This window comes from Podarcis raffonei, chromosome 8 (genome assembly GCF_027172205.1).
Source record: "Podarcis raffonei isolate rPodRaf1 chromosome 8, rPodRaf1.pri, whole genome shotgun sequence".
Taxonomy (NCBI): domain Eukaryota; kingdom Metazoa; phylum Chordata; class Lepidosauria; order Squamata; family Lacertidae; genus Podarcis; species Podarcis raffonei.
In genome coordinates, this window is record NC_070609.1 from 52,657,916 (window position 1) to 52,685,344 (window position 27,429).

Below are 27,429 nucleotides of genomic sequence, written 5' to 3' on the forward strand. Positions count from 1 at the left end.
AGCAAGAAAGCAGGCAGCTGGGGACTGGCAGACGGCAGCTAGAGGGTGGTGGGGCAGTGCCCAATTTTCCCAAATGAACCAGCCTCCATTGAGATACCAACTGAGGAGAGTGCAAACAGCACTTTACACCCATTAATTACACAAATAATAATATCAGTGGGCCTCTCTTTAGTGAGTGCTGCAAGACTGAGATACTGGATGTTCTGCAGTGAGACAGGGAGCCAGCTGGGATCCCATGCCCTCCAAGTGTCCCTATTTTCCAGGGATAGTCCCAGATTTACAGAACTGTCCCAGTTCCTGATCTGATCCTGGAATGTCCTGCTTTTCCTTAGGACATTCCTATTTTCATCAGAGAAATGTTGGAGAGTATGGAGTTATCCGACCCCTGAGGCACGTGAAGGCAGCCCTGTATAGAGAAGCTTCTCAATGTTGTTGTTAGTTGGAAGCCACCAAGAGTGGCTGGGGTAACCCAGTCAAGATGTGTAGGGTATAAATACTAAAAGTAGTATTATTATGGAATAGGATGTCCCTATTTTCATTGGAGAAATGTGGGAGGGTATGGGACTTTGGAAACAAGGTCTGATGATGCATTTATGCTTGCTTGCCCTCTTTAGTATGCAGCACATTATTAAGGCCTCATAAGATGTAATATTACCAAGCCCCATGAAGGAGTATCTCTGTGCTGGAGCACTGTGGAGCTTCCCAGAGGAGAAGAGAGCAGCAGACCGGTCTAGCATTCACAATGTGCTTCCTGCTCTTTGCTTCTAATTTTTCAATGTGTCTCTCTGAGTCTGTCTGCTGCTTGAGCCTTCCAGGCATTGTTGGCATGTAGGCCGAGCTTGGAAAGCATGAACACGCACAAGCATGAAGACCCGTCGCCAAGAGAACTTAGAACACATGCATCTATCTTCTACTTAATCTCCATTAACAAAGAACCCCTGTGGCTTCATTAGGAAGCACCTGCCCCAAACACCATACAATTCTAACTGAGGAAACGACATGAACCCATAGGAAGGGGACACTGCCGACAGGTGGGCTCTCTCCTGTCTTTGCTGAAAAGGTGCCATTTTGTTTCAGTGTCTGAAAAGGGCCCCGTGAGGTTGGCAGTGCTAGCTGCTACTGGACTTAAGACTTGAAAGGTTAAATTATTGATTTCTTCAGCGTGGTTCTTTATAGAATCTCCTGTTTGGGTATCACCGCCTGAGGCAAAACAGTCGCAGGTACTACTTCAGGCCTGGGGGCAGGACCTAGCTTGTAATCTTCACTTCCTGTACTGGTTGAAGGAGAAGGAAGGGATGTTTCAGGAGATGCTGTGGAGGGGAAAAAACACAAAAAGGTGTTATTTGCAATAGCCTGGCATTAGTCTTCAACCAGTGGGTCAGGACTATAGATGTTGGGGAATTCCATCAGAAATGGGAGCAGGAGTGGACATTGCTGCAATTTGCATATTCATTGGAGATCAGGAACTGGACTCATACAAGTGAATATGAGTAGTATTCACTAGCTTTTTTTTTTTTTAAGTCTGCAAATGTTATGTATGTAATCATCCCCTGAACCTTTCCCTCCAAAGAGGTCTCTGGGTTGGACAGGATCCTGACAGGATCAAACCAGAGTACTTCTGGATGCAAAGCATCTTTGCTATCATTGAATTACATTACTTCCATGTACAATTTCTCCCATTGCTGTGAAGAAATGTGCACTTGAAGTATGCAATTTCATTCCTTTTCATTAAGATGCATTAAGATGCATATTGCATCTTAAATTTTAGCAGTGAAATTGAAGCATCGCTCCCAGATTTTCCTCTTCTTATCCTCGCTCCTTGGAAGAAAGCGCATGCCTTTCTGAAATGTTCCAATATGTGCACATTCAGAATTTAATATTTCAGAGGAAAGATCTGCGTAGCCTTAATAAGCAAAGGTTTTTTAACTAAGTGAAACAGATAAGAAATTGGACACCTACAGGCTGAAATGGTGTGAATTACTGATCCGATGCTGCTGGGGAGCACAATGTGTCCTGGAAGAGGTTCCATGTTAAGGCTGGAAGGCCCTGACTGGTACTGTGGTGCATCCATAGTTGTCCCTGCATGAACAGAGAGAAAAGCTGTCTTATTCTGCTAGTCATTATTGACCAAATACCAAACACAGGCGTCATTTTTCTTTGTTTTGAAGTTCATTCTGCCTTTAATGGGAAAGCCTAATGCAATCCTTTTGCTTTTATTGATGTCACCCACTCTGAGCCTTCAGAAAGCATTTTCTAATTATGCCATTCTCTTTGTATGCAAACACCCAAATGGACGGATGGATTTGTCTCCTGGCTTTTGCCCAAAATGTGTCATTCCCCCTAGTTTTGTTTAAAGGCACAGGCAGGGTAACATTTCCAATTCAAGGGCTGCCTTTCTTTCTGGGCAACTCTGCAAGGGCCACGTACCAGCAGTGGGCAGGGCAAGAGGCAAAAGTGGGTGCAGCAAGTTTACCTTTGTCTAGTAGGCTGGTGTCTACACACACCTGTACGTTCTCTATCCATGGAATCAAGGGGCATTACCAGAGTTCAATGACACATCCAAACAAGGCAAAAACATTTCTGGCGTGACAGAAAGCCAGTGAAGAGTGTGGCCTAGGGAGAGTTCTGAGGACCATATAGAAAGGTCTGGAGGGCCACATTCTGGCCCCTAGGCCTGAGGGTCCTCACCTCTGTTTTAAGACACACAGCTGAGAAAGACACAGCACCATTCCAAATGTTGTTACCTCCCAGAAGCATTTCCTGCAGCAAGCTGTCGATCCTTGCCACTCCAAAGAGCTTGACGAACTGAACCTGCTCAATCATCTGCCAAGTGATGCTTTGGAGAGGAGGCAGCAGGAGGAGAATGTCACTGAATCGGCCTCGCGAGTCATACTGCCGGTCGTTGATGTAATCCTCCAAGTTCACCTGTACCTGAAAACGCATGTTTTTCACCTTCCCGGGCTCACTCAGGCCTTTGCAATCTGGGAGGGAGAGAGAAACTAACTAATGTTAGTTTGACTTGCATGCAGCAATTTGACTCAGGGGAATTTGTGGTATTCCATATGTTGGACTCCACCCCCTTGCCCCAAGCAGCCCTGACCATTGGCCATGCTGGCTGGGACTGATGGGGGTTGGAGCCCGACATCTGGAGGGCAGCAGTTTCCCTGTCCCTGCCTTAAAGGGTTTGCAACCAGGATATGCACAATACCCTCTGAGATCACCTGAGGAGATTTCTCTGTGTGCCCTGCCACCATCTGAGACGTGGTTCGCAACAGTGCATGAAAGAACATTCTCCCTAGTGAAGCTCAGTTTGTGGAATTCCCCGCCCCAGGAAATGGACATGTGGTGAAGACAACTGAAGAGGGTGAAGGAGAGACAAGAGGAGCAAGGGATGGATAAGGGCAAATACCATTGGATGGACTTAGGCTTGGTTATGGGATAAAGATGCCCCATGCTAATTTCACATGTGCTCATAGCTTGTTCCAACCCATTTCCACATTAACCTGTACCACTCCTGCTAAATTTCAGACACCTGGTTGAAACTGTTTTATGCCAGGAGGACTCTGCTGCACTGATGTTTAAATCTCTGGCATTTAATTTATGTTTCAAATGTTGTATATCATATGTTTCTATTTTGTAAGACAGTTGGGGACTGAGATGGTGAAACTCAGGGTATACCTTTTTAAAATAAATAAATTATCCTCTTATTGCATATTTTGTTGTTGTTTTCTAAGAAATCTGCATGAAGATTTGTATTTAAATGCATACATTATTGAAAAATAGCTGTTTTATAAATATATTTTGTTTCAACCTATGCATTTCTAAACACTCTTTTCTCCTACAATACAATTGCTAAATCGCACGAGTCAAGAACCATGTTGTAAAATTCAGAGAAGTGCAAAATCCAAAAGAAAATTGCATTCCGATCCACACATTAATCCTGAAGGTGTAGATCAGGTCAGTTCACTTTTCAGATTCACCAAAACTGAATTCCTCCAGTACAGTGGTACCTCAGGTTACATACACTTCAGGTTACAGACTCCGCTAACCCAGAAATACTGCTTCAGGTTAAGAACTTTGCTTCAGGATGAGAACAAAAATCGGGCTCCGGCAGCGCGGCAGCAGCAGGAGGCCCCATTAGCTAAAGTGGTGCTTCAGGTTAAGAACAGTTTCAGGTTAAGAACAGACCTCCGGAACTAATTAAGTACTTAACCTGAGGTACCACTATATACCTAGGGGATTAAGGGGTTCAGCAAAAGGCCTTGAAGAAAAGTGATGTTTGTGGGAGGGTTCTGAAGAAAGGGTGAAGGGGGTACTATATCAATGAACGGTCCAGGAAGGAACCTGAAGCATAGTGGATGGACAGAGTGAAGCCTTGCTGCTGAAATCTGCATCATCCTCTGATGATTAATGGATTTTGTGACGGTCAGTAGCACATGAGAGGACCTCACCTGGGTCAAAGAACACAATGGCCTTCAGGCAAGCGTATTCATTCTCATCAATCTGAATTTCTCGCAAGGGCTTCACCAGCTCATCCAGAATTCTGGTAGCTACACGGGCAATTTCAAGCTCTGGACAGTGCATTGGGATGATGAAGTCGTTTCCTGAAATGGGAGGGGGAGAAGGAGAAAAAGCATCTTACCTTGATGCAAAGAGGAACATAGGATGCTGCTATACACCAGATCCTTGGCCATCTTGCTCAGTATTGCTCAGTATTGTCTCCCAGCCCTATCTGGAGATGCCAAAGATTGAACCTGGAGCCTTCTACATGGAAAGCAGATGCTCTACCACTGAGCTCTCTAGGCCTTCTCCAATGTTTAGTGCAAATATTGATGTGCTGCTTCAAAATTATTATTTTTAACAAAGTGGCCCCGCAAGTAAGAATGAACAAGCTACTGGATTTAAAATGGGACTCTTCACCAAACAAAGTTAAGGCACAGTTCTCTGGTTGCCTTGTCTGAAAACCTGGTGGTAAAGAATGAAAAGGGTGGACCCCCTTCTCTGTTGGGGAAAAGGATGTAAGAGTGATGTGGAAGCTGTAGACCTTCAGATGTCCTTAGACTCCAGCTCCCATCAGCCCCAACCCACATGACCAATGGGGGGAGTTGGAGTTCAGCATCATCTAGAGGGTCCCATCTCCATCTTCAAGCTAGAGTGTTCGGGGCTTTTCGGGTTGCAACCCTGTGTACACTTACCTGGCAGTAAGCCTCATTGAACTCAGGGGGGCTTACTTTTGAGTAGACAATGGATGCATAGGATACACTTTAAGGCAATAATACTATGCCCATTTTCCTGGGAGTAGCTCCCATAGAACTCCTGAGTAGGCATGCATAGATTTGCATTGTAAAAGGGATATTATATGGTGGCTGTTTGTAAAGCTGTCTGTCTAATGTGCTATCTTTAGTGTGGAGAGAGGGAACCAGAGAGATATTTTCCCCCTCTCTCATAATAAAGGCTCAGTGAAATTGAGACAGAAGAAAGTACTTCTTCACATACTGCATAAATTCAATCAATTATGTGAATTTCTTGCCCTGCTTCATGTGAGCTTTAAAGAAACACCTGGCATATCTTCTGTGGGAAACAGGATCCAGCAGGGATCTTCTTGTGTTAGGGTGATACATTTTAGGGTGGGGTGTTTATAGATTATTGTTAACTTACTAGAGGGATGCAGGTGGCGCTGTGGTCTAAACCACTGAGCCTCTTGGGCTTTGCCGATCAGAAGGTCGGCGATTCGAATCCCCACGATGGGGTGAGCTCCCATTGCTCTGTCCCAGCTTCTGCCAACATAGCAGTTTGAAAGCACGTCAGTGCAAGTAGATAAATCAGTACCGCTGTGGTGGGAAGGTAAACAGTGTTCCTGTGCGCTTTGGTTTCCATCATGGTGTTCCGTTGCGCCAGAAGCGGTTTAGTCATGTTGGCCACATGACCCAGAAAGCTGTCTGTGGACAAATGCTGGCTCCCTCAGCTTGAAAGCGAGATGAGCACGACAAACCCATAGTCACCTTTGACTGGACTTAACCATCCAGGGGTCCTTTACCTTTACCTTTCACCTTACTAGAGGGAGTTGGACAATATGGTCTTTGGAGGGTAATCTTTCCAGTTGTCTTATTCTATAACACCAAAAATATAATAATGAACCACTGTGGTTTTTAAAACATGGAGAGAGTACTGAGATCTGGTTATTCTGTGGAAACCAGACAACGAGGTGTGTTATAGTGCATGGGTATTTTACCTAGTAATAGAAAATCCGTGTATGGTATAGAACGCTTTGCAGCTCCCAGCAGTAAGTGCTCACCAGCATGGGCTCTTAGCAAGGCAACCTGTGAATCCCAAGAGAGAGAGAGAGAGAGAGAGAGAGAGAGAGAGAAGAAAGAACAAGTTCATACTGACTAAACTGTAGTCTGCTTTACTGATGCATGTCAACAATGGATCTTGATCAGATCCTAGTTCTGGTGAAGTGATCAAAACATGAAATAAATCAGCCAACATCCTTATGTCTGGTGCTGCCATAAATTTCCTTCCTTCCTACCTACAGCCTCTATACTTTCTTCCCCTTACTGGTACTAGGGGGGGTAGGGAATCCTAAAACCAAATACAAACCATAGGTTAAAGATCATTGTTAATTAAATGGACATAAAACCAGAGAGTTACCCATTGGGATATATGGGAGAACTCTTGTTTGAAATTAACTACGACTGAAGCCACAAAGCCACCAAAAGGAGAGGCGTGTGAAGGCCTGGCTAGGGTGGCCGTGTGTCCAACTCTACAGAGGTCAGTCCCCTGTTTGAAGGTGGCCTCTGTTTGAAGGGCTGTCTGACTTAAGCCTGGTTTTAAAATAAAGGACCCTAAGAAGGGAATGCAGGTGAGACTTGACAGTGAACACTAGGCAAATGGGTCATCTGGTCACAGTCTTTTCCACACTGGTCACAGTAACGTCTCTGTGAATTATAGCCATTAACTTTCAATGCGCCTCTATAGATAGGAAATGAGCATTTGCAAAGTGTATGCAAACCTGTCCTCTCCTTTTGTCTCCTTTACAAATGGTGCATTTCCTGTGTGTGTGTATTTCATAAAAATGTATACACAAATGTAAAAATAAAAAAAGCCCTCAAAGCAATTTACAAAAAAAGAAAACAATAAAACTGAGAAAAAATCTCTACCATATTTTAAAACATACCAAAGTTAAAATATATGTTTTGGTAATGTAGAAGTGACCATCCAAACCTGATGCTTTTTCCCCAGCCTGCTAAACTGGCATAGCAGCTAGGATTGTTACATCTAAGCTGGCCTCAATATGTGAAATCCGTTCCCTGGTAACCTCCCTACAGCTTCTTCAACCTCATTGCCTCCCTAGGGTTCCTACAATGCTGCCTACCTACAACCGCAGTCCCATTGGCCTGATCCAGCAGGCTCTTCTTATGTTCTTCCCCACCTCCTTAAGTGCTGTGAGGTCTCTTCAGAGCCTCCTGTTGCCCCAGTTTGTCGCCTCATCTGTCCAATTACCCAAGTTCCCTTCTCTTCCATCAACACCTTCCCTTCAGGTACCTTTTTCTCAGTCCATTCTACCCTGTTTTTGGTTACCTTGCTTATGGGGGTTACTTCTCTCTTGGACTGAGACTTCTTCCTAGACCAACCCCCAAAAGCCACTCCTGTCTCTAGGGTCTGTGTGAAGCTTTCATCTCAGCCAAACTGACAACTTCCACTCCCCTCTCAGAAGCAGAAAACATCTGTTCTTTGAGCAAGTGCAATGTTCGCTAACATTCCATGGCATCCTACCCATCCAGCCCAGATTGATATCTGAGGCTCTGTGCAACAGTTGCCATACAGTACATGTGTTAGCTTGAAAAATGCTAATCTTTTACACCTAGGTTTTCTATTCTCTCTCTCCCAAATCACTAAATCAATCCATAACTGTTGTGAAACGAACAACTGTACATATTTTTGATTTAGGAAGTCTCTCCTTTGCACATTGCAGGTCTGCAGAAGGAAAGCATAACATTCAAAGAATCCAGGTTGCAGAAGCCAGATGTGCCTCCTTCCTCCCCAAAAGTTGCTTTTTTCACCTGGTCATCCAGGGGAAGCTCACAGAATGCTGGGATGTATTTTGCCCACTCAACGAGGACCAGGAGCTGCTGCTTCATCGACTCACACACATCATTGATTGTTGCAATCTTCTTCATGGCAATATCGGCGCTGTGTACAGGACGGAGAGCCGAATACTATAAGAGAAAAGATCAGGCACCCTTTAACTAGGCAATCCTCCTTCTTCCCCATTTTCCCACTCCTTCACCCCTCCATATAACACACCATCGTATAGATAAGTCTATCGTCCCCAAATGAAAAGTTACCCTTTTGTCCAGAAGGTGGCAATAGATCACAACTATTCTATCAACAACGTATGTTGACATTATGAATTTGCCTTTTGCCCAAACTCACTCTCCAAGTTCTGGAAATCTGTACTCCTTCAGTGCAAGAGGCTTGCATTTTATTTATTGATTCCTGTTTGGGGCACTTTAGAATTTCTTCATAAAGAGAGAAAAACTAACTCCATAGTAATAATAATAATAATAATTTATTATTTGTACCCCGCCCATCTGGCTGGGTTTCCCCAGCCACTCTGGGCGGCTTCCATAGAAACCAAAAATACACTAAAATATCACAGATTAAAAACTTCCCTGAACAGGGCTGCCTTAAGATGCCTTCTGAATGTCAGGTAGTTATTTATCGCTTTGACATCTGATGGGAGGGCGTTCCACAGGGCAGGCGCCACTACCGAGAAGGCCCTCTGCCTGGTTCCCTGTAGCTTTGCTTCTCGCAATGAGGGAACCGCCAGAAGGCCCTCGGCGCTGGACCTCAGCATCCGGGCAGAACGATGGGGGTGGAGACGCTCCTTCAGGTATACTGGGCCGAGGCCGTTTAGGGCTTTAAAGGTCAACACCAGCACTTTGAATTGTGCTCGGAAACGTACTGGGAGCCAATGTAGGTCTTTCAAGACCGGTGTTATATGGTCTCGGCGGCCGCCCCCAGTCACCAGTCTAGCTGCCGCATTCTGGATTAGTTGTAGTTTCCGAGTCACCTTCAAAGGTAGCCCCACGTAGAGCGCATTGCAGTAGTCCAAGCGGGAGATAACCAGAGCATGCACCACTCTGGCGAGACAGTCCGCGGGCAGGTAGGGTCTCAGCCTGCGTACCAGGTGGAGTTGGTAGACAGCTGCCCTGGACACAGAATTGACCTGCGCCTCCATGGACAGCTGTGAGTCCAAAATGACTCCCAGGCTGCGCACCTGGTCCTTCAGGGGCACAGTTACCCCATTCAGGACCAGGGAGTCCTCCACACCAGCCCGCCCCCTGTCCCCCAAAAACAGTACTTCTGTCTTGTCAGGATTCAACCTCAATCCATTAGCCGCCATCCATCCTCCAACTGCCTCCAGGCACTCACACAGGACCTTCACCACCTTCACTGGTTCTGATTTGAAAGAGAGGTAGAGCTGGGTATCATCTGCATATTGATGGACACCCAGTCCAAACCCCCTGATGATCTCTCCCAGTGGCTTCATATAGATGTTAAAAAGCATGGGGGAGAGGACGGAACCCTGAGGCACCCCGCAAGTGAGGGCCCAGGGGTCTGAACACTCATCCCCCACCACCACTTTCTGAACACGGCCCAGGAGGAAGGAGCGAAACCACTGCATAACAGTGCCCCCAGCTCCCAGCCCCTCTAGACGGTCCAGAAGGATGTTATGGTCGATTGTATCAAAGGCCGCTGAGAGATCCAGCAGAACCAGGAAACAACTCTCACCTTTGTCCCTAGCTCGCCGGAGATCATCAACCAGCGCGACCAAGGCAGTTTCAGTCCCATGATGAGGCCTGAATCCTGATTGGAAGGGATCCAAATGGTCCGCATCCTCCAGGCGTGCCTGGAGTTGTTCAGCAACCACGCGCTCAATCACCTTGCCCAAGAATGGAAGATTTGAGACTGGGCGATAGTTGGCCATACTGGCCGGGTCTAAAGATGGTTTTTTAAGAAGCGGTTTAATGACCGCTTCTTTCAGCGGATCTGGGAATGTTCCCTCACAGAGGGAAGCATTCACCACCCCGCAGAGCCCATCGCCCAGCCCTTCCCGGCTTGCTTTTATTAGCCAGGATGGGCAAGGATCAAGGAGACAGGTGGTTGGTTTCACGCGTCCAAGCAGCCTGTCCACATCCTCGGGGGTAACGGATTGAAATTGATTCCATGCAACTTGACCAGACAGAGCTCTAGCACTCTCCCGCCCCAGCCCTGCTCCCACGGTGGTGTCTAGCTCCTTCCGAATATGAGTGATTTTATCTGCAAAAAACTTTGCAAAATCGTTGCAGGAGATCTTGGGGTCTTTACAAGGCCCCGGTGGTAAAGGTGGTTCCGTTAAATTGCGAACCACCTGAAAGAGTCTCCTGCTACTATTTTCTGCAGATGCAATAGAGGCGGTGAAGAAAGTCTTCTTCACCGTCGCTATCGCCACTTGGTAGGCTCGAAGTTGAGCTCTAACCTGTGTCCGGTCAGATTCGGAGTGAGTTTTTTGCCACCGACGCTCTAGCCGTCTCAGCGATTGTACACAGTTAGCTAATACCTTTATTTTAGGACCAAAGAAAAAGTAGCCGAAATGTGGCAAGTTTAAGAGTTCTCCAGAGTTCATTGTTGGATAAGATCCTCCATGTGGTAGAGAGTGGTTGGACAATGAAAAAGAATAAAGAAAAGGATAGGGGGAGAAATGGTCTGGATGTTGCAGCCAAAAAATGATAAACAAATTCCAAACATACAGTCAGAAGCTTCCCCACCTACTGGGGCTAATGGGAAAGCCCAGATGAGGATGTTGGGGATTTCAGGAAATGTGGGCGTTCAGGGAGGCTGAAGAGTTCATAGCCATGTACAGTATCTGTCCTGCTTTCGCCTCCTAAACTAGCCTGTTGTTTGGGGGTGGATGAATTTGTCCATTTTGGTTTCTCATTTTGACTACCTTAAGGTCAGTCATCCACATTTCCCCAACAACTAGTTCTCACAAAAATTCATTTTAGAGCATATATGCAATTCTCCTTAACACAACACACTTTTGCTCCTTTTGTTGCTGTTGTTTGCTTATATACACATTTTATTGCACATTTCACCCTAGTATTTTTGAACCCATTACTTGGCTTGACAATTGCACTGCAAAATATGGAGATACACAAATTTCAAAAGATGGCTGTGTTTCAATTCGCATATTGTTTTGGAAAGTACGAACTAGGTAGGTTCACCTTTAGATGTGACACGAACCACAGGTGCAGCAGAAGATTATACCCTATTGCCAGGTTTCCGTGTGGTTAAGGACCTCAGGATAAGAAGACTCCCAATGACCACAAGATGTAAGAAGAAATGTGGGGGGGGGGTCCCCTCCTACCTGATGCGCCATTGCCTCTGCTTGGGTCAGAATGGTGATTGACAGGGCTCCGTTGTCTTCGTAACTGCTCCGGCGGATGCTGATCCTGTCACGCTCATTCTGTACAGCTTTGCAAGAGAGACGAAGCAACCATGTCAGGCAGGCATCACCTCCAGTGACCACACAACCAATTCTCAATAAGCAAGAGGGCTGACTTGCACTGCAATTTCCGAAGTTTACATTTCTTACTGGACTTGCACCAAATGCAGATGCTAAGAATCTTGGGAAGTGGTCAGGCCAGGTAGGGAGAACCCATAGGCAAGTATTCTGGTGGGGACGTGGTTAGAATCATTTGCAAATGTTCACACCCTTTGAATTCATATTCCTTTCATATTTCCTTTCCTCTCCCTATGTGAGCCTGCCTGGGCTTTGAGATAGTCTGGGGAGGTGTTTCTCTGCCACCATGACAGGCATATTTGGTAAGCACACAAGGCAGGGCCTTCTTGCTGGCTGCTCCCAGATTGTAGACCTCCCTCCCATGGGAAGCTAGAATGGCGCCCCCCTCTGCTTTCCTTTTGCCAGCAGGCAAAGATGTATATTTTGTTCCAACAGTCCTTGGCCACCAACTAGCTGTTGTGGCAGTGTCTTCTAAGGGTGGGTGTTGTATTTTTGTCTCTCTGTGTGGTTTGTTTTCAGTGCCGCTGTTGATATTCATTGTGTGGTTTAAGTTGCATCTGTTTTCATTTATGCTAAGCCCAGGATATAAATTAAGTGTCAACAATACTGAGCTGGATGGGCCAATGGTCTGACTCAGTGTTCTCCCACAGTACCCTAAAGGCTAACAAGCACATTTTTGTCTTGAAAGCTTTTGTGGGTCCCACTTAGGTATATGGATGCATAAGCTAGGCATATATACCCTGAGAACAGAAAGAAGAATTATTTTATGACATAGTGAGGCCAAAAGGTCATCCACGCAAGAGATAAAAAACAGGTGTGTCACATACTGTTTAAAGCACAAATGAAGACAGGATCCAATTGAAGTGAGTTGCATTAATGCTCCTATCATAATCACACCCTTTGGAGAGCAAAGTGGTTCCTTGTTTAACTTTTGTGTGGTTTATGGTGTATATTTTTCTGTTTTCCCTTCAAGGCAGATAACAACCCCCCAGCCTAAAGCATGACGTTCTCAAGATGATTTTGGCATTATGTCAGGAGGCTCCTTGGAAGAAACTTATCCAGTTAATATTTTACCTACTGTAAAAGTAAGTCATTATTAGGTGGTGAGTGCATTGCAATGCATTTCTGATGAATGGAAACATTGAGACTGAGACAGGGATGGGCAAACCTATGAATTTCAGATTTTCTGTTTCCCAGCATTAGGTTGAGTTCTCCACATTTTCCTTGTGAAAATTCAGCAGCATTTTAGTGTGAATTCCTCCTAATGCGCACACTTTTGTATGCAACTTTCCCTAATCTACACATATTTGCAAAGTGATTTCCCCTTATATAATGCATTTTTATATGCAGTTTTCATTTATATATGCATTTCAGTGAACACTTTGCCTCTATATGTGCATTTTTCTATTTGTTACTTGACTAGAGAAGTAGATTGCAAAGTTCAAAGATGTGTGAATTTTGAAGGATGGCTGCATTTCAGATAGTGTATTATTACGGAAAGTGTGAATTAGGAAGGTTTGCCCATACATGCAAACTGAATTGAGTTTCTCCTCCATCTCTAAGCTGAGGCCAGTAGCCTATCTGAAAGGCTGGACAGACACAAAGGCTTACTGAAACTGCATCACTGGAAATACAGCATGATCACAGAGCAAGTTTTGACTCTGCCTTTACAAACTCAATGCCTTCTTGGTGTTTTGGACCGGAATTTAGGATGTAGAAAATCACTGGGTATTTCCTGTCAGGAGCCTTGCTACATCTGAAATTTGCTGAGCATTCTGCAATCGAATGATGGAAAACTTCAATGTCCCTTCCATGTCCAAAATCTTGAACAAACAGGACTGTATTCGCTGTTTGACTTCCTAGTGCAACACCAACCAAACAATTTACTTCATTTCCCCTGAAACCTGATCGGGTTGCTACAGAGGGGGTGGATCAGGGTGGGGCAAGGGGCGGAAATTAAAAAAAACATAGGAAATCGATACATGTCCCAGTAGAGGTCACTTTTCTGGCAAAGGAAGCAAATCAGTAACTTCCCAAAACTTTCACTAGATATTCATATACTATGTAAATGATTGGGGTCTGATTGCAACATCTGGTGCTCTGCTTATATACTAATTACTTATTTTATTTTATTTTTAAAAATAGTCCCCTTTTCCTGCATAAAGCTCTCAAAGCAGCTTAGGAAATTTAAAACAAGATGAAGTTTCTACCCTTGTTTTTCATCTTGTTTCATCTGTCACCTTCACTATACTGTCTTTATCAAATACTAAAAATGCACCTCTGGCCTTTGGCACTAGAGAGGTATATTTTCAGGGGCCATTATATTCTTGCGATTGCAGTTTGTCTTTAACTGGTTTTAATGTATTTTTGAATGGCTGAAACCTGCCCTGAGACTGCATAGTGAACGGTAGACAATAAATCAAACTACTAATACAGATTTGAACTCTGCTTCAGGAAGCAAAATGTCTTGGGATGGCACTGTCAGGGCAATGTCCTAAATTTTTTCCAACCCCCCCCTCCAAACCACATGATCCAGCTCTGCCTATTTGTGATTCAGAATTCATCCGTTGTGATTCAGCACCCTCATTAACGGTGCTGCAAAGGAATTTGCTGATGTGGAACTTGGCACAACTCATCAGCTCCCCCAACGCTAGCAGCAGGCTACTGAATGCAAGGCTAGCATCACAGCAGTGCACATGGGACTCTGGATCAGGGGGTAGTTTTAGACCATTTACCTTCCTTCTTCATTCCTGCCCGGAAACATTTCTTCAGACGGCAGTATCGGCACTGGTTCCTCTTGTCCTTGTCTATTATGCACTGCCTGCTAAATCTGGAAAGGGAAAGAGGCAAGCTCTGAAAAAATCATTGGTGATATGAAGGGCCGGTCCTATCATTTGGCAGAGTGAGGCAGCTGCCTTCAATGGCAGGTGCCAGAGGTGAAGGTGGCAATGAGCAATGCTAAAGGCTGGACACTCCCCTGCTAAGCATAGGAACAGGGGAAGCTTATACCAAGACAGACCATTGGCCCATCTAGCTCAGTATTGTCTATGCTGAGTGGTAGCAGCTCTCTGGGGTTTCAGATGGGAGTGGACATTCCCAGCCCTGCCTGGAGATGCTGGGAATTAAACCTGGGAGTTTCTGGATGCAAAGCAGATACAATGAGCTACCAGCCCTTCCCAAATCCTGCTGCCTTGCATGCTGTCCTTTTGCCGGGGTTGAAGCAAGGGTCAACTGTCAGTCTGGTTGGGTTAAGAGCTACCTTGTCCTTTGCCTAAGGCAATGAAATGTCTTAGACTCTTATTTTATTTTACATTTTATATCCCACTATTTGTCCATTATGGAACCCAAGGTGGAGTACAAGTGGGCTCTGGGTGGCTACCCATCCAGCCACTGGCCAGACTTGCTTAGCTTCAGCTAAGTGTCAGGGCAGCTTCATGGACAGCCAACAGAGATAGGCAATTCTGTCTGTTTCTCCATTTCTCATTTCTACCTGCTTAAATTTATTTTTTCAAGCTAGTGTAGCAATTTATGAATTTTAGTTAAAACAGTCCTCATGAGAATTTATTAGAAATTTGGTGCAAACTTCTCCTGACCATAGAATCAGAGTTGGAAGGGACCTCAAGGATCATCTCATCCGGACTTCCGGGTTAGCGCCATCGGCTAATGGCGGATTCCCTCCGAGCTCCGGAGGGAATCGGCTCCACAGGATTAGGGTCTTACCGCTGCAGCGACGCGGGGACCCTTAAAAATCACAGGCGGTGAAGCCTGTGAACCTGGTGACTCAGCGGGCACCATTTGCGCCCCCCCAACCTGCAAAGGAGCCTTTTTAAAGGCTTCGGAACGGGGGACGGGGTGAGTGGCGTGGTGCTGAGAGTCGACTTCTTCTCCTGCGGAGTGAAGCCGCGCTGCCATGGCCGGAGAGCGCTGACTTCTTCTTGTGATTTGGACTTTATAATAACAAGCCGTGAGTACTACGGAAATTGGATTTCTAAGGAAATTTCTCTTTTGTGAATTAGGCACGATCGGGGAAGGCGTAAACAGGAAGTCCGCCTCCCCGCCTTGTAAACAACCTAAAGCAAGGACCTGCTAACTAAGGTCGAGAGAATTCGTTCTTTTATTATTGGGTAAAAGACATTAATTTCACGATATGGCACTAGAAGAAATTTTACTGGAGGATAAGAGCTAATTTTGGGAGCTGAAGTGCCAACCCCCCCCCCCCCGATCCGGGAGTGATCTGCGAGAGAGCCTGTTGAAAAGACATTGAAGAGTTTGACAGCTGTCAAATTAGCTGTCAAGACGGAAAAAGAGAACTTTGTTTCTGCTGCTTCTGCTGGCTATATTTGTTATAATTTGACTATACTTTGTTGAAAATAAGGAAGAACTGATACAAACTAATTTGACTTTTGGATTTGAACTGGAAGGAATACTAAGTAACCAAAATCCCTCTAGAGGGGATTTTGGGACATTACAAGAATGGCTGAAGGAGGGGAAATTCAGGCTGAATTGGACAGAGTGTTTTCTCTCTTGGGAAAGTTACAAGGCCAAATTGATGTTTTGGCTATAAATGTTGCAAGTCTGGACTTAACAGTAAACAAATCCATTGAATTTGATAAGGAATTGACTCAGGAAGCCCATGCAGCTGGACAAGAAGAGAAACTTGAGAGTTCTGAGAGTGTGAAGAAAGAGATATATGTTGTTCCTGAGGAAAAGGAAGGAGGGGATGTAATGTTACAGAAAAGAAAGGAGGGCCAGAGGCCTGACATGGTGGTTACAAAGGAAAATAAGAACTTGATGGTGAAAATTTGGTCTGAATTGGAGACTGAAGAATGGAGAGATCTGCTTATGTGGAGATCGGAAGACCCAAGGATTACAAATTTGATTAAGGTGGAAGTTGGAGCTTTGGGGACATTTGGACTTAAAAGGAGTAAGAAACAAGATTCAGGCTCCACTTTTAAGTATGGAGGTCTGACTGGAAGAAATATGGACCCTATCGGGACAGAGCTTCTCCAAGATCTGGTGTTTAATATTAAGGACTATCAAAAAAACCAGCAGAGAGGAACTGAGAGAGAATTAAGAGCCTCGGACGTGAGATCTCCAGGCTGATAGTAGATTGATTGATGGACGTTTGTTGGGGATTGAAACCGGGAAAGGGGGGGTGGGGATTTTAGGAATCCAAAGGGTGTATAATTATAATCTGCTTTGTTTTTATTTTTGTTATCTGTCTGAGAATCGAGGAAATCGTGGAAGGGAATTTAGGCCGACTTTAGAAAAAGGTTTTAAGAATAAGCACTGATGTATCACTATTGATGTTTATAAGGCAAAATTGGTTTTTTAAAATGAACTAAATATAAAAAGGTTAAAAATTAGGGATAAGAACTTGTTGAACCAACAATTTGAATTGGAATACAAGAGGGGGAGGTGTGGGGAAGTCAGGGAAATATGTTATTGAAAATAAGGATTGTGAATTCTATGTGTTTTTAACCTTTTTTGTTTTTTTGTTTTTTGATTTTTTAATGTATTGCAATGGAAAATTTTAATAAATATCTTTATTAAAAAAACAAAAACAAGGATCATCTCATCCAACCCCCTGCAATGCAGGAAAAACACCTGTCTCTTATGGGGATCAAACCTGCAACCTTGCTGTTACCAGCACCATACTCTAAACAACTGAGCTATCCAGTTTTGATTAAATGTGCTTGTTTTTGCACGCAATTTCCCCAAATATAATGCACTGTTGTGTGTTATTTTCATGAAAACATGCCCTTATATGCAAACTTTGCCCTAGTATATACATTTTTGTACAAATTACTTGGATGGAGAACTCCACTGCAAAATTAGGAAACGTGTGAATTTCAAAGGATGGTTCACATATTGTTTCAGGCAGTGCAAACTAGAGAAAATTCCAAGTTGTCATTCGTCTTCATCTTCAAGCCAGTGACAATGTTCAAAGCGTATGGAAAAGCCGGTCAATGTCCAAGGATGACCTACAAAACTATAGATCTACCTGCATGAGTAGACGTGATTCTTACGGACACTCCTTCTGAAGAACCCTTTGCAGCCATCACAGCTGGAAGCTCCGTAATGTTTCCCAGTAGCACGGTCTCCACAGATGGCACACATTGAGCTGATCCCATTCGCCAGCAGGCCGCCACTCCCTGACTCTGAAACAATGGCATCTGCAAAAAAGAAGTTCACCAGTGGTCAATAAAGTGGGTGTCCTGGGGATGGAAAGGAACAGAGCCAGTCCTACTGTGAGGCAGAGGGAGGCGGCTGCCACAGGTGACCATAGGTAAGAGGTATGGAGTGGATACAGCTGGGTCTGCCTAGCAACTTATAAACTAACCTACTGTCCTCTAGTGGAGTGGAGGATGGTGTCTCACCACCTATGTCTAAGTCAGGTGCAACCACCAATCTGGTTGGCTTTTATATAGGGAATGGGTGGGGAGGTAAGCTCTATCTTTCCTCTTGGACCAGCTCTGGAAAGGAACAAAACCAACCCAATCCATAGAGTATTTTTAAATTCAAAATTCACTGATTTTTAAAATCAAAATTCACATTGCTCACTGCTGCATGTTAAATTAGTCAACATTCACAGCATACATTTAAAGCACTATGATTCCACTTTAATCTGTCATGGTTTCCCCCAAAGAATTCTGGGAGCTGTAGAATTTGTTAAGGGTGCTGAGAATTATTAGGAGACTCACATTTTACCCACCGTGAGCTACAATTCAAAAATTGGTATAACAATCTATCACTCTTCAGAAGGAACTATGGGCAACATTGGTTTGTAAGGGGAACAGAGGAGTCTCCTAACATTGCTTAGCACACTTCACAAAATACAGTTCCCAGAATTTTGGGGGGAAGCCATGGCTATTTAAAGTGTTATCACAGTGCTTTAAGTCTATGATATGAATGTGGTCTAAATTAGCAAAGCCACCAGCTGACTCTAGGTGGTCCTCCAGAAATTGGCCATGGAAGCAAGATCTGCCCACTCCTAAGCTAGTCCAGTCAGGATCCTGAAAATCAGTCTATGACAGGCATAGCCAAACTCAGCCCTCCAGATGTTTTGGGACTACAACTCCCACCATCCCTAGCTAGCAGGACCAGTGGTCAGGGATGATGGGAGTTGTAGTCCCAAAACATCTGGAGGGCCAAGTTTGCCTATGCCTGGTCTATGCAGTCCTGGGATGTGATGCTACAAGCCAAGACCAAGCCAAGAGATGGTGCCTTATGGGTCTTGAAATGGAAAACAAAACAAAACAGATTCTTGATCATTAAAAAGCTATTGATTCAGGTGGTTCAAGCTACACCACACAAGAGAGCAGAGAAATAAAGCAGCCGACCCAGGATCAGTTGACATCTTTTGGGGAGAGGGGAAGAATTATTTATTTAGAACTGGATCCAAAGATGCAATAGAGGACAAATTTCTGGCAGCGGTGCTGTTCAATTTAATTGTTGTGCAAGAGCCACCAGAAAAACATTGTGTGATGATGTGCAATGCATCTTCTGTGACCAAGTATCCTGAAATGTTGTGCAAGGCCACGTGCAAAAGATGGTGCAACAAGACTGTGCACACATGGAAGTATCCCAACGGACTTCTATTTTCTTGTCTTGCACAGGGATCTTCCAGCAACTGCCCTCCCAGACCACCTTATTTTACCAATGCTGCTTTCTCAATCCAGGCAGCTGCCATTTCACATTAAAAAAACACGCAACCAACTTGGCATCAGGCAGGAATGAGAGGCAGACAGTGGACAGAAAACCTCCACTAAGAGACCAAGGCCTATCTGACCACCAGCTGCATCTTCCCAAGAGAAAATAGGAGCCCAGTGCTGCCTGATTCTCCTTCCTGCCTGATGCACCATCTCTGAAGCAACACCTCACATGATTGGTGTCTCTGTGCAACAGCGGATGCAGGGTGTTCCTTCCCAAGTGGCTTGCCTGCAGGAAAGCCTCTTGTGAAACAGCGCCCCCTCCAGGTTCAACCCTCCTATTCTCAGTCAGGGGGAGTTGCAACATTCCCCACCTGTATGTTTAATTAGGTTTTAAAGGGGGAAAATAAACATTAGTCCCACCCCTATAATTTGGGACTGGATCTGGGGTAGGTGGGTGGGGTGGGGGATGTAACCTGATTGCCCACCCCAACTGAGACCACAGGCTGGATGAAGGGAGGATGAGCTGTGCACAGCCATAAGTTATACCCGACGTTCTCATATTTACAATAGCCAAGTTGGCTTGTGGTCATAAAACCAAGAGAATTAAAACACAACATAGAATTATAAGAGACCACAGCATCAGTAAAGCAGCCAAGCCACCCAGCAGTGAACAGGCTGGTCATCTACTGACTCCTCTGCTCTCTGAATCAGATGCCTAAAGCTCAACTGTGATGGAGTCGGGTGGGTATTTCTGGAAGCTAATCCCACAATTCAGGCCTGAGCACTGAAAAGTCCCTCCCTTGTTTAGCCATTCAGGTGTTTGGGAAGATAGCATAAGAAGAGTCCTGCTGGACCAGGCCAATGATGAAGAGAAGAAGAGTTTGGATTTGATATCCCGCTTTATCACTACCCTAAGGAGTCTCAAAGCTGCTAACATTCTCCTTTCCCTTCCCTTCCCACAACAAACACTCTGTGAGGTGAGTGGGGCTGAGAGACTTCAGAGGAGTGTGACTGGCCCAAGGTCACCCAGCAGCTGCATGCGGAGGAGCAGGGAATCGAACCCGGTTCACCAGATTATGAGTCCACTGCTCTTAACCACTACACCACACTGGCAATAATGCATTTAGTCCAGCATCCTGTTCTCACAGTGGCCAACCAGATGCCCCTGGGAAAGCTGCAAGCAAGGCCTGAACACAACAGCACTCTCCTCTCCTGTGAGTTCACCCAGGCCCAGGAAAACCCCTCACCACCAGAGTGCTTGCTGGATCCTGGCGCCATCCCACAAAGGTGCCTGACCAAGGTAAGCATCATTGGCATTGATATTTTGTGTCACAGGGCCATTTCTCCAGTTCTGCCTTCTGAAACCTTTACAAAAATGGAAACCTTTGTTGATGCTTGCCACCTGTCATTTAGTTTAACTCAGCTAAGTAAATGTTAGCTTGGGTTATATGATGATGACATTTTATTTGGCCATAAATACTCCTCAATGCCTTTGCTTGGAAAGAAAAGGCTGGCTGATTCTTTTAGTGAGTGAAATAATATTAGTGATGCTATGATGATGTCAAAAGGAAGAGGGATGAAGTGCTTTTTAAAAACAGGTGGTGGGTGGGAAGAAAGCAGGCAATATATGGCCACATTCATACCATGCATTTAAAGCACTATCATACTACTTTAAACAGTCGTGGCTTCCCCCAATGAATTGTGGGAGCTGTCTTTTGTTAAAGGTGCTGAGAATTGTTAGGAGACCCCTCACAGAGCTAGTGTTCCCAGAGTGGTTTAACAATCAATCACTCTTCATAGAGAACTATAGAAATTGCAGCCAGGACTTTTAAAGTGGTATAATAGTGCTTTAAATGTATGGTGTGGATATGGCCCAGGTATTGTCCATCTTCTGTGCAACAGTCATAAGAGATTTGAAGACCACTATGATGTCTCTCTATAATCTTCTCCAGGCTAAAAAATAATTCTTTAAACTGTTCTTAATGGAACTTGGGTTCTAAACATACCCTAATTTAAATACAATAAATGGCCTTGTTCTGGGGCAGGAAAATAATTCCTGGGAGTGGCTCTGAGATATATTTGTGGTGAGAATTCTCTGGCAGAAAAATAATCTACTCCGTCCAAGTTCCACAAACATTCTGGCTGTGATGGATGCACTGTGTGCAGTTTCGGAATTTATGGCAATGTCTTGGGGTAGAAAATGTATCCTCACAACCACATCATGTGTGGAGGAAGTGCGTAGCACATTGTTGATCTTCAATATATACAGTGCATGCAGAACAAAAGGCTGACGTTTAAACCTGAAAACATAAAGTTTATGGTTAGCACTCAACAAGATAGACTTAATTATTTCTTTGTTACTCCTTCTTACTTATAAATCCCTAAACAACTCTGGGCCATGTTCTTACTTATAAAGCCCTAAAAAAACCCTCTACTATATTTCACTCTATTGGACAGTAAGGGCATTATGGCCAATAAATGGAACCCGTTTAATGTCACCATGGTCTGATGGCTATCAGCTTGTGATAACGTGAAGCAGGCTTTTTCGCTGGTGAAACCACTGTAGTAGAATGATCTCACTGTTGAAATCTGAGATGCCCCATCAGTACTGGCATTCCTCCGGCTCTCAAAGACAAACTTCTTTAGACAAGCATTCCCCTAATCAGCTAAGTTGAAATTCCTGCTCTAATTGTGGGGGAGACCTATTAAAATTGTTGTGTTGTTTTAATGGCCTTGTTTTATTGTACACTTTAATTTATTTTAATGTTCTGGTGAAATTATTTTATTCTGTGTTTTCATTATGTGTGTGCGTAGAGAGATGTGCCTGGCACCATCAGTCTCAACTTCTAAGTGCAAGCAAAGATGTTACTCTTCAGTCAACTAGTTGCCTGTTAATTGGGGTCACTTGGGAATGACAATACCTTAGGCTGTATTGGTGTTCTTCTTTTAGTAGTGTGGGGTAAGATTTTGCCCTTTTTGTTTTTGCAGGGTTTAATCAATGGATGCCATTTCATCCATCTGATGTCTTTTAAATTTTGTATCATGTATGCTTTTATAATTGTAAGTCACTCAGAGCAGCCTGGAGCTTCTCTATATAACAAAGGATCAGTCCTAGTTTTCATCTTGGAATCTCAATTATTATATTAATTCCACAGAGCTAGCAGTGGAATTGCAGCTTGTGTGTCAAGTTTCTCCCTGCTTTCTTCTTCTGTACTTCTTATGGAACAAAATGTATATCCTGCTAACTGGACAAAAAACCTTCAAGGGGTTTACAAAGAACAAGAACAAATATTCATTTAAAATATTGGTGAAAGCAAGCATTAAAATCAAGCTGACACGCACAAAGTCTCAAAATGCAAATAAAATCAGCCATACTACCTGCTAAAAATTACATGTTAAAATGGCATGCCTTTGCAAGCGTGGTGAAACAAAAAAAGTTTCGAACAATACAGTGAAGGCAACCTGCCTAATATCAATGGGCAGGGCGTTCCAAAGAGTAGGTGCTGTTGCCTATTGCTGGCAATCACAGGTGGAGAGAGTGCCGGTGCACTCAAGTTCAGCTCACAGGCTTCCCAAAAGGGCATCTGGTGGCCACTGTGAGAACAGATGGCTGGACTAGATGGAGTTTTGATCTGATCCAGAAGGCTCTTCTAACGTTCTTATGATTCCTTACAAGTGCAGAATGAACGTTATGTGGCACTTGATAATGTGATATCAACTTACTCAATGCCACAATGTATTTTATTATGGGTAATTCCTTGCCAACGAGTGGGGTGAGGCTTATTGAAACAGCATTGAGATGTTATCTGGCCTGTTCTGCCACACCTTAAGAGCGGAGCCATTTTTACTCCCAATGCCCTGTGCCTTTCTCTATGAATCCAGAAATATAGTCTATTGCCTTCTTGGTATGTTACTCTATAATAAGCGTCCTTTGTTTGACTTGGTCATCCTGGCCACCACCCATGGACCAGATTGCAGCTGTGACATTTTTGAAAAGGGTCATGCTGAACTTTTAGGATGCGGGAAAGTATTAGGGCAAACAACGAAACATTTTCATAAGAGAAGTTCCTTTTCCAAGCCAGTTGTCAAAGCAATTCCAATTAATGAGGTACATCAGCCAGATATTGAAACAACAATATGAGGAATTGTATCATGGGGCAGGTGATAGTCCAGCATAAACAATGTAAGTTAGGAAGACCAGGACAGCTAAAATGGTACCTAAGAGAAAAATAAAGAGATGTAGCCTGATGGGGAATATTTCTCAAGTTTGTAAGAGTTGATTTGAAAAGCAAAGAAAAGGGAGAGAGAGGGGTGTGAGAAATAGGATCATAAAGTATTCTAGATTACAACCATACATCTTGTTCTGGTTCAATCCACTTCTGGTGAATCTTCAAAATTCTAAAATCTACTGAAAAGAGATGTATCTTTCTTTTTTACTGCCACAATTTATATCCCACTTTCCAACTAAGTATTCAAGAGATTTTCTTTTTTTTAAAAAAAATCAAAAATCAATGCATACTAATAAATGAAGCAAGAGCAATTTCAATCATACCAGATAAAACAAGCTAAAATTATTACAAAGACAGTGTCAGCATAAAATCCCCTTCCCAAGGCAGTCTTCCAAAAAATGCCACTGAAATGAAACTGTCTTTGTCGTCCACCTGGAAGTGAGTAGCAATGGAGCCAAGCAACCACATGGGTGTTCTTTGTAAGGCCAATTTATGCCGGCTTCACATGGGAACATAGGACGTTGTCTTATACCAAGTGACTATTGGTCAATCCAGCTCAGTATTGTGTAGAGTTTCCTAAACTTGGGTATCCAGCTGCTTTTGGACTACAACTCCCATCATCCCTAGCTAGCAGGACCAGTGGTCAGGGATGATGGGAATTGTAGTCCAAAACAGCTGGAGGGCCAAGTTTGGGAAACCATGGGCCATACTGACTGATGATGACTTTCCAGGGTTTCAGGCAGGGGCTTTTCCCAGGCCTGCCTGGAGATGCTGGAAGGTTACCTGGGACCATCTGCATGTAAGGCAGATGCTCTACCATAGAGCTCTTCCCCAATTTCATGTCAGAAGTGAACCATCTTAACAATGGGAAGGCTACCGAAAGGCCACTGAAATCCAGTGGGGTTCTTGGAGGTTACAGGAAATCACTACAAAATTAAGAAAGTCAGAAGGTTTCATCGCTGGATTTTAATTCAGAAATTCTTTTGACTCTTAAATCTGCATTGGAAAGGGCATTGGCTTCGACAAAATAAGATGATTCAACGGGGCATATCTAAAACCATACCCGATGATTAGCTTTTCAAGAAACAAGTGCACAGATGTTGCTTGTTTATCGTGCAAGATGAGATCCGCCAAGTTTTCCTTCTACAAAGTGTTTCTGCTTCAAGGATATGCCATTTCCCTGGTGCTCAAGCTGCAATAAATTGCAATCGGTGGAGGGGAGGGGAGCTCAGTTTTTCAGCCAGTAAACTTGCAGAGTCCTATTAGGTGTGCTTGCGTCAATGTCATGAACACCTTACTCAAGAGAGTGCTCATGATATCTCTGGTGATAAGCAGTGCAGCTTACCACCACCACCTCATGTCAACACCATCTTTGTACGCTTTAAAAGACATTTCAATTTAATTTTATTCTTCATCTCTAAAGCCAGCCTCAGCATTTTCCTGGCATAGCACCCTTTAGAGAATAAGCAGGGGCAGTGCCAGCAAAACTATCTCCTCCCCCTTCAGTGATGTACCACCATTTTGAGAGTCTTAATTTTGTTTCAATGTGAACTTCCTTTCAGGGATCAATATATTTCCCCTTCTCCATTGCAACAGAGAAGTATCACTTTATCAAAGTTCCTTTTTGTTTGGTGGAGAGGGGTGGGCAGGAACACTAGTGAAAGCTCCAAAGCCCAGGATAAGAATGAGACTGAGAACACAATACAAGACAAAGCCTTTCCTTTCTTCTAAACCAGTTGCTAATTCTGTAATTTGAGCAAACACCTCCCCTAATTTTCCCTAAACACCATTAAAAAGATGGCTGTTTGTCTATTGTAAGAGCTTTGTGAAAGCTCTTGGATAGACCCCTTACATTTGGATCACTTTACTAATGGGATATGTCGAGGTCTCAAGGTTTTGGCTAGCTTGTAGGGAGGGGGGTGTTTTCTTTTTTAAGCTGTTTGGACAAATTTTTGATGAGGATGCTTACCCAAGACAAACATGCTCATTTCAAAACAGCAAGTTCCTGACTATGTTGGTTTACTTATTAACAAGTAGGCAAATACCACAATGCCAACTTGAAACAGCCTTCACCTTTCAGAAAAGCTAGCATGTTGTTTCTACACTATTGTATAGATATAATTTATTTATGAATCCTAACTTTTCTAAATATATAGCAAGGTGGAGCTATAGAGATAAAACCAACCAAAGATCCATAACACATTATTAAAAACGTTAATAAAACATCAATGAATAACAATAGATATTGATCGGTTAAAAGAAAAATCAGGTTGCAAAGCCCTTTCTAAATTAAACAGTTTTCAAAAGATGTCTGAAGGGAGGGAGGGACAGTTCTTGCTGAACTTCTACTGGCAAGGAGTTCCACAGGGCAGTGCCTACCACACTAAAGGCTGCCTACCACAGCAGAGGCTGGCCAAAATTTGGGGGCATGGGGAACCACAAGAAGTACTCCTAGGAATGATGTCCTGTCCAGTCAGTGACAATTGAGCCACAGGTTATAAGGGGGGGGGAAACATATTTGAAGGACATCAGCTCAAGCTTTCTGGCTACCCACAAGCCTTCTGTGTCAAAGTCACAGAAGGGTGTCACCATATTGTTTAAGAAGAACAGGGAGGCACCTGTGTTTCACCTTAAAGACTAAGAGAAATCTTGTAGCACAACACTCAAGCTCATTTTATCAGATGCTTGAAATGCCATTTCTCCCCTTAAAGACTAATTCATTTATAACGGTGTGAGGTTTTATGGACTGATGGAGTTGACTGTAGTCCGCAAAAGCTTATCCAGTCATTAATGTGTTCATCTTTAAGGTAGCACTGGGTTCTCTGTTGTGTTTGCTACAACAGACAAACACAGCTCCTCCTCTGGAAAATGAAATGTTGTACTTCATCAGCTATGTAAAATGTTCTGTTTTCTTCAGCTGGTAGATGGGGGAAAGGTGTGTAAAGAGTGGGTCCGAATGGTCATGAAATCCAAGAGCTACAATCAGAACCAAGATGACATGAGATTCTAAATATATGCAAGTTCCGTGAACATTCACAATGAACATGCCCAACAAAACTCTGATGACCTCTCTCCCTGTGCCCCAGAAATCAGCTTCAGACAAGAGTGATTTGGAAGGAGGAGGAGGAGAGGTAGAAGAAGAAGGCCAAGCTATTTCATAGATAGATAGATAGATAGATAGATAGATAGATAGATAGATAGATAGATAGATATTAAATGTATTCTCCCCACCATCTCATTTATCAATGGTACATCTGGCCAAACAAAGTGGACAGTGGTATAAAATGCCATTTATTTGATAAATACATCATCAGTATAATATTCGGAAAGTAGATTTTTCCAGGCTTAATAAACAATAGTCTTTGCTGTTGGCTAAGTATTTTGCAGCATTGTGATGTCATAGCAAGGTGTGTGAGGTGTGGAATAAACCTTTTCCAAGAGATTCCCATTGATTAGAAATCCGTTTTCTCAATCACAATACAACAAGCTTTTCAATCTAAGTCCCTTATCGGCAATATAATTCAAGGCCGCAGCATAAGACCCGTCCCAATGCAGAAGTCCAAGAGTTCACCCACACAAATGCGACACCCTCCACCCTTCGACCCCATTCCTTCTTGTCCACCAAAGAGGACAACATTTGAGCAAAGGTAGCAGAGGCCGATTGGAGAGGCAACGGAAGGTATCTCCTCACTCACCTGATGAGTTTGTGGGCAGCACCCTCAGGTTTTCGAACTCCAACATGGTGTATGAGGAGTCGAGGGACTCAGCGTAATCTGGCATCTCCATGTCCATTAGGCTTTGACAAATCCGCATTATTACTGTCAACAGAGACAAGTGAGGCCCCCACGACCCTGCTGTCAATCACAGCGAGGATCTCCAGCACGGTAGGGTTGACAACTACGGCAGGCTTGAGGATGACAAATCATTACCTAACTTTCCCGCTGTTCCCTCCCTCACCACTATCAGAAGGTTGGAA

General features: G+C 43.9%; 1 protein-coding gene across 1 annotated transcript; it reads right to left on the reverse strand.

The window, feature by feature from the left end:
• LOC128419418 (hepatocyte nuclear factor 4-beta-like) lies at nucleotides 1-27,429 on the reverse strand. Its single transcript, XM_053400084.1, has 10 exons — nucleotides 27,149-27,429; nucleotides 17,574-17,745; nucleotides 14,305-14,399; nucleotides 11,414-11,520; nucleotides 8,064-8,219; nucleotides 6,233-6,320; nucleotides 4,452-4,604; nucleotides 2,745-2,981; nucleotides 1,960-2,079; nucleotides 1-1,310 (listed from the first exon to the last, which is right to left on the reverse strand). Exons 1-10 carry the CDS (start codon nucleotides 27,264-27,266, stop codon nucleotides 1,171-1,173), a joined length of 1,386 nt encoding a protein of 461 aa, XP_053256059.1. The 5' UTR covers nucleotides 27,267-27,429; the 3' UTR covers nucleotides 1-1,170.